At 47.7% G+C, this 9,568-nt stretch overlaps 1 protein-coding gene across 1 annotated transcript in view; it reads left to right on the top strand.

Annotated features, from left to right (window-relative positions):
• The window catches only part of LOC119284545 (probable lipoxygenase 6), a 12,681-nt gene extending 3,705 nt beyond the window's left edge, over nucleotides 1–8,976 (top strand). The window contains exons 3-9 of the mRNA XM_037563676.1: nucleotides 5,151–5,388; nucleotides 6,186–6,509; nucleotides 6,624–6,709; nucleotides 6,839–6,946; nucleotides 7,039–7,343; nucleotides 7,770–8,036; nucleotides 8,128–8,976. Coding sequence (XP_037419573.1) covers nucleotides 5,151–5,388; nucleotides 6,186–6,509; nucleotides 6,624–6,709; nucleotides 6,839–6,946; nucleotides 7,039–7,343; nucleotides 7,770–8,036; nucleotides 8,128–8,896 — 2,097 coding nt within the window. The 3' untranslated portion in view covers nucleotides 8,897–8,976. The remainder of the gene's footprint in view (nucleotides 1–5,150; nucleotides 5,389–6,185; nucleotides 6,510–6,623; nucleotides 6,710–6,838; nucleotides 6,947–7,038; nucleotides 7,344–7,769; nucleotides 8,037–8,127) is intronic.
• Nucleotides 8,977–9,568: the final 592 nt, after the last annotated feature.

Genomic DNA, 9,568 nt, shown 5'->3' with positions numbered 1-9,568 from the left:
TCGTCTGACCGGCAATACCCAACGTATTTATGGTAATCAATCTCTACTCCTAATGGACAAATTGGTTGAATAGTCCCCCCCACTTTCAACCGGTTTATTTTCAACCGGTTTTTCTTCGTCCCACCTCCCACCAGCCCCTCCCACCAGTTTTTCTCTTTTCTCGTCTGACCGGCAATACCCAACGTATTTATGGTAATCAATCATAATTAATCCACGTATAGTAATAAATCAATCCAGGTATGGTAAGGTCATAACTTAGGAAATTTTGAATATGGTAATTATATGGTAATAAATTTAAATTACCCCAAAGGCTATCAATCCAGGTATGGTAAGGCCATAACTCGGGAAATATCGAATATGGTAATAAATTTAAATTACCATCAGGTATGGTAAAGCTATCCACGTATAGTAATAAATCATATAGTAATAAATCTCTACTCCTAATGGACGAATTGGTTGAATAGTCCCCCCCCCCCCACTTTCAACCGGTTTATTTTCAACCGGTTTTTCTTCGTCCCACCTCCCACCAGCCCCTCCCACCGGTTTTTCTCTTTTCTCGTCTGACCGGCAATACCCAACGTATTTATGGCAATCAATCTCTACTCCTAATGGACGAATTGGTTGAATAGTCCCCCCCCCACTTTCAACCGGTTTTTCTTCGTCCCACCTCCCACCAGCCCCTCCCACCGGTTTTTCTCTTTTCTCGTCTGGCCGGCAATACCCAACGTATTTATGGTAATCAATCATAATTAATCCACGTATAGTAATAAATCAATCCAGGTATGGTAAGGTCATAACTCAGGAAATTTTGAATATGGTAATTATATGGTAATAAATTTAAATTACCCTAAAGGCTATCAATCCAGGTATGGTAAGGCCATAACTCAGGAAATATCGAATATGGTAATAAATTTAAATTACCACCAGGTATGGTAAGGCTATCCACGTATAGTAATAAATCATATAGTAATAAATCATAATTAATCCATGTATAGTAATCTCTACTCCTAATGGACGAATTGGTTGAATAGTCCCCCCCACTTTCAACCGGTTTATTTTCAATCGGTTTTTCTTCGTCCCACCTCCCACCAGCCCCTCCCACCGGTTTTTCTCTTTTCTCGTCTGACCGGCAATACCCAACGTATTTATGGTAATCAATCATAATTAATCCACGTATAGTAATAAATCAATCCAGGTATGGTAAGGTCATAACTCAGGAAATTTTGAATATGGTAATTATATGGTAATAAATTTAAATTACCCTAAAGGCTATCAATCCAGGTATGGTAAGGCCATAACTCAGGAAATATCGAATATGGTAATAAATTTAAATTACCACCAGGTATGGTAAGGCTATCCACGTATAGTAATAAATCATATAGTAATAAATCATAATTAATCCACGTATAGTAATAAATCAATCCAGGTATGGTAAGGTCATAACTCAGGAAATTTTGAATATGGTAATTATATGGTAATAAATGTAAATTACCCCAAAGGCTATCAATCCAGGTATGGTAAGGCCATAACTCGGGAAATATCGAATATGGTAATAAATTTAAATTACCATCAGGTATGGTAAAGCTATCCACGTATAGTAATAAATCATATAGTAATAAATCATAATTAATCCACGTATAGTAATAAATCAATCCAGGTATGGTAAGGTCATAACTCAGGAAATTTTGAATATGGTAATTATACGGTAATAAATTTAAATTACCCCAAAGGCTATCAATCCAGGTATGGTAAGGCCATAACTCGGGAAATATCAAATATGGTAATAAATTTAAATTACCACCAGGTATGGTAAGGCTATCGATCCAGGTATGGAACGTCCTCACCTGATCACCTATCACAATCTCCAGCCCCACGCACGCACCAAAGAACCCACCCGGCACCAAACGCAGCTCCTCTCGATCCCCTCGAGTAAACGCCGCCGCCGTCGTGCGATCTTCCTGACACAGACGCCGTCGCCGCCTCCTTCCCACCTACGGCGTCCCTCACGTCCATGGTGACGGCGCTCGCGTCCTACACTGACCCTCCGCCTCATATAGGTTGGTCGTTGATGGAGTGGGATGTGCCGCTGCGGTTTGGGGAGGCGCAATCACGATCTGGTTGGGATCTCAGTGTGGAATCGTTCTCTGCGATGAAGGATGGCGCTGCCTCCCTGGCAAATGGGATCGGAGGAAGGGGCTCTACGTCGTGAATGTCGGCGAAGCAGCGGCCGAAGGCGAGCCCGACGGTGAGCACGGGTGTTCGTCCCATGAAATAGGCGGCCACGGAGGGCGGATCTGAGGCCACCCCAATCGCCGGTGGCCCTTCCTCCCATCGATCATCGCCTCCATTCTCTCTCTCCTCTAAATCTTTGTCGCCCCTGCCTGATTCTGGCCGACGCCATCCGGCTCTCGCATCGACCACCACCAACACAGCTGCGGACGAGGCGCAACCGCAGACGCCGCCGCCGCCATCCTCATCCACCTCCTCCACCATCCTTCCCAGCCGTCGTCGGGGGCACCCGCCATCTGCGCTCTAGCCCACCCGCTCCCTCCTATCCCCTCCCCCTGCCTGCCAGCCCCGTGATCCATCGCACAGATGGCAGGTACTACAGCGACCTCCTCCCCAGCGGATCCGGCCTCCTCCGATGAAGATCCATCCTGGGCACCGCCTTATTCTCATGCGTGCACGTCTATATCAACGTCTCATTCCACCTCACCTGAGCCTTTACCTTCCCACCTCTGCTTCAGATCCACATCACTTTGCAAGGTATGTGCTTGATTGTTCTGAACTGGATCGATGGATTGTGCAAGGTACTTTGGGTGTCGTCATTGACGGCAATTGTCACGCCATGCTACCATCGGAGGGGTCCCTCATCGATGATTAGGGTCTTCCGAACTGCACGAGCTCCATTGAGAAGGATGTTTTTAATTCTGGTTTTGCCTACATGCTTTCTTTGCCTGTATCTACTTAGCTAATGTCTTCTTATAGATAGTAGCTGCTGAAGTGGTGATCAAAGTTGTCCACTATAAGGAAACAACCATGATAACAAAAGTGTATATTCCCTGACCTTTGACCTGAAGTACTTTTTCATTAGAAACTTGCAACAGCCAGGCATTGAAGTTAGCAACAGCTTCGTACGTACTGAACTAATTTGCAGCAACACGTACTGAACTAAGTTAGGTTATGCTCATCGTTCCAACATGCTTAGTGATAACCACCTAGCAAGCTGATCAAACATGAAAAAATTGAAGTGCTACTGCTAATCATACTATTCTGAATGTGAAAATCTATTTAATTGGCTCTTCTCTAATTGTACACTTGCATAAATCTCAGATCTTGCAAATTACAGTATAACCATAAAAGTCATGCTTTGACTCCTATAGGGCCTTTTGCACTTTAATATGACTAATAGTTTGCCTTAATATCACAGATTGTATTACTACCTTTCTAAGTGAATGACATTCAAGAAGGTCATTAAATAAAACCAAGAAATCCTTCTGGTATTGGAGTGTAGGAAAGTTGAGACTATAAAACCAAAAGGTTATATTTACGTTTATTAGAGAAGGTTCTTTACTTTTTATAGGAAAACACAAAATGTTGCGATGTAGAGTCTAGGTGGTGGACCTCCTTGATCCACTTGGTGGATGAGGGCGACTCCGGTCCTGGCACCCATAGTGCCAGTGATCCAAAAATCATAGGGCCTGGATATAGCTCTAGCAGACGTATGCGGCTTGCGCATCGAGCTTGGTCGTCTCGAGCATGGAGATAGGCGAGTTGTAGACCAAGAGCTAGTACAGAGATAGGCGAGTTGTAGACAAGAGCTGGTGGGCAGCAAGAAACGCATGCACACCAAAGAACAAATCTGAGTCACATGCCTACTTCTATTGGTTTCTACAAAGAGCGGCTAGCTTAGATCTTAGACCAGTCGGTCACTGTCGAGGTCGCCAAGGTGATCTTACAGCACCGCCGTGGAGATTTCTCATGATTTTATGTACGCAAGCCGCAAGCGGTGGTGGTGATTGGCTGGGTGGTGTCGCTGCCTTGGGAAGAGACGAAGTGATGGTAAAAGTAAGCAGGATCCGATGATTCTTCCGTGGGGATAGCCAAAGTCAAGATGTCGACTACAGACTCGTCGCAGACTTGCAGTGAACCTGGATGCGGCAAGCCTGATTTGTGGATCGATGGCGGGTCTTGACTTTGTTAGGCTGGGATTGGATGGTTGCGGAGGGTGGTGTGCTTGGTTGGGTTCCCATGGAAGAATGTGGCCTCCTCGTGGATCTGGTCATGCCCATCCTAGAGAACATTGTGTCCCTAGCTCCCTCGAGGAGCAAGGACAGTGCAAGCGGTAGCAGGGGGTAGGGGTAGATGTGGGGAGGGATGTCGGCGGCTGCTCAAGGTCATCATGATGAAACCCTTGACGTCCCATCTTTATCAATGGAAGTGGAAGAGCACGAAGTCGAGATTGGATAGGAGTTTGAGTTCTTTTTGGCACCGATCGGTTTCCCACTTTAGAGATGTATTTTTTTTGCGTGCGAGCAAACAGTGGGTTGATTCTAAAAGGGATAGGCACTTTTCAACAGAAGTGCATGACGGACCAAAAATATGACCTCATTTTATTCGTTTGATAGATATCGTATTATTCGTTGTTGTTCGTTCGGTGAAATTTCCTAATATTTGATTGTTGTGTTTCTAATTAGAGCACCCCATAATCACCCAATATGAGGGGATGATAAATGAAAGATACTGATTATAAATTTTGAAGAGCCCGTGGCAACGCACGGGCGTTATACTAGTATGCGTAACTTCGCAAAAAAATTGTGTGTGTGTTTTCCAGCACTGTTAACACTGACAGGCTCGTCGATCTATTAGGATTCGCCAAAGAAATAGTCAAGAACCATTGAAAATTCATAGTGGAGAAGGATCCAGCACTGTTAATACTGACATTATCACAAATTCATATATAAACACGTCTAACTTAAGCTGTGGTCGCCGTATTCTAAAATGGTTTATAGTTGACTTTTCCCCCAACACATGGTTTATAGTTGATTTCTTTAATGATTACTACAGTGATTTTTGCTAATGTTTGACTCAGTTTACGAGAGTTTGTATTACCGGATTTGTGATAATGTATGGATGATCTCCTCATGCAGCCGTATTTACCGTCTCAAACACCTCCCGGGCTTAGAGAAATAAGGGAGAAGGTGCTGAGAGATCTACGAGGAGATGGCACCGGGGTTCGAAAGATATCTGACCAAATATATGATTATGCAATGTACAACGATCTGGGGAATCCAGATAGGGGGAAAGAGTTCATCAGACCCATCCTTGGAGGCGACAAGATCCCTTACCCACGTCGATGTCGGACCGGTCGTCCACCAACTGATACTAGTAAGTTCTGTTATCTTCTTGAATCCCTTAGCAGATGGTGGAAAACAGAATTTGGCCTGAGCTAGAAAAGTGTGTGTTTAGTGCCCAACTATATCCACCAGTGCTTGTCCAGTTCTTTTGATCATAAGGCCATGTCATTGTCAGACTTTGGTAGCTTGAACCATCAGGCAGTAGTCCTTGACCACATGGTTTGATCCAATGAGGTTGTCTGAATTTGACAAAGGAAAAGCATGGGTTTACACAAGACCTAAAAGTTAGTTCTGGTCATATTCTTGCAAAATCTATTCGACGTGCTCCATGGGTAAAACACCGTGAGTTGCCAAACTGAACAGAATAGTTATGTTGGAACCGTATGTCCAGTAGCAACCAGGAAGCTCCATATACTGTATCTAGCACATTCTGTTATATTGTTTAGCTTTCTCATGTTTCTTCGGTTCCGGTGGCTGTGAAAATTTATAAGAAACATAGTGGGACCTTCTTTGTTGTCGGTCTCTGGAGTGCATGGCCACTGTCAGTATTTACTACTTTCCACCGAAGGTTCAACAGTCGTTTGATTTCCTATTTTCCTTTTCATGAAATTGAGTTTTTAGTTTGTAGTTGTATTATTTTTTCTGATAGTGCTACATTGCATTTCTTAATTCTTTGTGACTGATATGGCATGCTTAGTTATAACTTCAAAGACCGGCAATCAAACAGTAACTACAAAGTGACCCTACTGAATTTTTCAGATAGAACAATTTGCCATTTCACCTGATACAGAAATTAGAATTAACATTGTGCATCTAACCGCGGTGCAGACATGCTATCCGAGAGCAGAGTGGAGAAGCCGCATCGAATATATGTACCTCGAGATGAGACATTTGAGGAGCTGAAACAGGGAGCCTTCATATCAGGGAGGCTCCGAGCAGTACTTCACACCCTAATCCCGTCGCTGATTGCATCAATCTCAGCTGAAACCCACAACTTCCAAGGCTTCCACCACGTTGACAACCTCTACAAGGAGGGTCTCAGGCTCAAGCTAGGCCTCCAGGAGCACCTGTTTCAGAAGATACCATTTGTCCAAAAGATTCAGGAGTCGAGCGAAGGGATGCTTCGCTATGACACACCTAGCATCCTTTCCAGTAAGTAAAGTTCATCGCAGTTTATCTTATGCTGGTGTGCCATCACCAAATGTTTGATCAGATTCAGGATCGCTGAGAGTTGCTTCTTTTAATCCTGCGACTCCCATTCCACAGAGGACAAGTTTGCATGGCTCCGTGATGATGAGTTTGCGCGGCAAGCTGTTGCAGGAATAAACCCAGTTAGCATCGAGAGGCTCACGGTAATTAAGAAAACACATGGTCCCTAGTGAAATCCGCAATACTAATATACTTCTGGGTTGATCAGTAAAAGTAATCCATTTTCCATATATTTTATAAATACTTAACTTTGGGAATTCACATCGAAATAGGTTTTTCCACCAGTGAGCAAGCTGGATCCTGCAACCTACGGTCCACCTGAATCATCAATTACCGAACAGCACATTGCTGGTCAGCTTAACGGACTGACAGTACAAGAGGTACCTTCATACGACCGAGTCTTAATTTATGTTCAGTTATGTACCAATGATCATTCTTGTACTGATTCTGATCACACACCTTATGAACAAAGGCAATAGACAAGGAGAAGCTCTTCATTGTAGACCACCATGATGTGTACATGCCATTCTTGGACCGGATCAACGCGATCGAGGGGCGGAAAGCATACGCAACCAGGGCAATCTTCTTCCTGACTCAAGGTGGCACATTGAAACCGGTCGTGATTGAGCTTTCTCTTCCTCCAGCCCAGTCAGGGGAGCCTCAGCCAAGCAAGGTCCTTACCCCTGCTTGTGATGCTACATCCAACTGGATCTGGATGCTTGGCAAGGCACATGTCAGCTCTAATGACGCCGGTGTTCATCAGCTTGTTAATCACTGGTATGATTTTGTTCATCCTTCATTATCAACTGTTCAGGTTGAAGTGGTTTTAAATTTCAGTTTCAGAAATATTTCAGTAAATACCGAAATTACTGAATTTCAGTGATTTCTGTTTGCATTTCGGCCAAAGGATCGAAACGTCCACTTGAAATTCCAAAATTTATTTGAAAATTTGCGCAATTTTTTTGAAAATTATTTAAATTCCTTCACTACAACTGAAATATTTTGACTGGAAGGTCAATATATCAGTGTCTACCGAAATGACTTGAAATTCAGTGAAATTCATCGAAATCTCACTGAAAGTGAAAACCAGTCATGCATTTGAATCATGCCACTGCTACTTGAACTGTCTCCAAAAACTGGAGCACCTCCTGCAGAGTGTGACCACGGAATACTTACCATGTACATTCTGACAAACTCTTTCAGGTTGAGGACGCATGCTATAATGGAGCCATTCATCCTGGCTGCGCACCGGCGTATGAGCGCGATGCACCCCATCTTCAAGCTCCTACACCCTCACATGAGGTACACGCTGGAGATCAATGCGCTTGCGCGGCAGAGCCTGATCAACGCCGAAGGGGTCATCGAGTCCTGCTTCACACCCGGCCCTGTCTCCGGCGAGATCAGCTCCGCCTACTACCGCAACCACTGGCGCTTCGACCTCGAGGGCCTCCCCGCCGACCTTCTCCGCAGGCACGCCTACCCTCCCACAACATCATGCCTGACATTGCAACTGAAAAAAATTGTACTATCATGGTTACTGACATTTTGGCACTCTTCTCAGGGGAGTGGCTGTGGAGGACGCCACACAGCCTCACGGCATCAGGCTTCTCATCGAGGATTACCCTTATGCAAACGACGGGCTTCTGCTGTGGTCTGCCATTGGCAACTGGGTGGAGTCCTACGTGCAGCTCTACTACCCAGACGCCGGCACCGTCCAGTCCGACGACGAGCTCCAGGAGTGGTACCACGAGTCGATCCACGTCGGCCACGCCGACCTCCGGGACGCGCCGTGGTGGCCGCCGCTGTCCACGCCGCGTGACCTCGCCAACATCCTGACCACGCTTGTCTGGCTCGCGTCGGCGCAGCACGCTGCGCTCAACTTCGGGCAGTACCCGCTGGGCGGCTACGTCCCGAACCGGCCGCCGCTGATGCGGCGGCTGCTGCCGGACCCGGAGCGCGACGCGGCGGAGTACGCCATGTTCCTGGCGGACCCGCACCGGTTCTTCCTCAACGCGATGCCCGGGGTGCTGGAGGCGACCAAGTTCATGGCGGTGGTGGACACGCTGTCGACGCACTCCCCCGACGAGGAGTACCTGGGCGAGAGCCTGGACGAGGGCGCGGCGCCGTGGACGGGCGACGAGGAGGCCCTGGCGGCGCACGGCATGTTCGCGGCCGACGTGCGCCGCGCCGAGGAGACCATCGAGAGGCGCAACGCCGACCACGGCAGGCGGAACCGGTGCGGCGCCGGGGTGCTGCCGTACGAGCTGCTGGCCCCCAGCTCGCCGCCGGGGGTCACCTGCCGCGGCGTGCCCAACAGCATCTCCATATGATACGCACGCCATTGTATACCCGCGATTCGTTCTGGATTTTGTTTAGGGGATTCCCCTTATTTAGGGCCAGCTTGTCGATATACTCCTACTAGTTTTGATCTGGATGTTAGTCTCGTGGCCTCCCAAATCCAAATTCAGACCAACCTAAGGCCGCATTCGACCTAGAATGGCCGGCGCCGGCGCCCGCGTCGGACCTACGCGACTGGAGTCAGCACCCCGACCAGACCCACCTCCTCCTGTTCGTCTCCAAGCACGCCTTCCTCTCCCTCCCCTTCCCGACACCAGACCCAGCACCGGAGTGGACGCACCACCGGCTCCCCCGCGAGGCCTCCGTCGTGACAGCCGTGATCGATATCCGCGGCCGCATCGTCGGCATCACCGACCGCGCGGAGCTGCTGGAGTTCCGCCGCCTAGACAGCCCGGACCAGACGGTCCAGCTGCTACCCACCACCGGCCTCCCGGATCACGCCGCGTTCGAGCGTTGGCGATTCGGGCCTCGCCTGATCGCGGAGGGAGAGCGGCTGCTCCTCCTGCTCGTCATGACGGATCCCGAAGGAGGTGGCTCGATGGCGCGGCTGGCCAGAGTGCAGAAGGTGACATGGCGGCGATGCGGTGGGAAGAGCTCTGGATAGCATCGGCAAGTACAGCTTGTTCGTGGACTGCGCCGGGAGG

The sequence above is a fragment of the Triticum dicoccoides genome, chromosome 4A (assembly GCF_002162155.2).
Source record: "Triticum dicoccoides isolate Atlit2015 ecotype Zavitan chromosome 4A, WEW_v2.0, whole genome shotgun sequence".
Taxonomy (NCBI): Eukaryota; Viridiplantae; Streptophyta; class Magnoliopsida; order Poales; family Poaceae; genus Triticum; species Triticum dicoccoides.
Note: the sequence above shows the minus strand (reverse complement) of the source record. Positions and strands in the feature narration are given on the sequence as shown.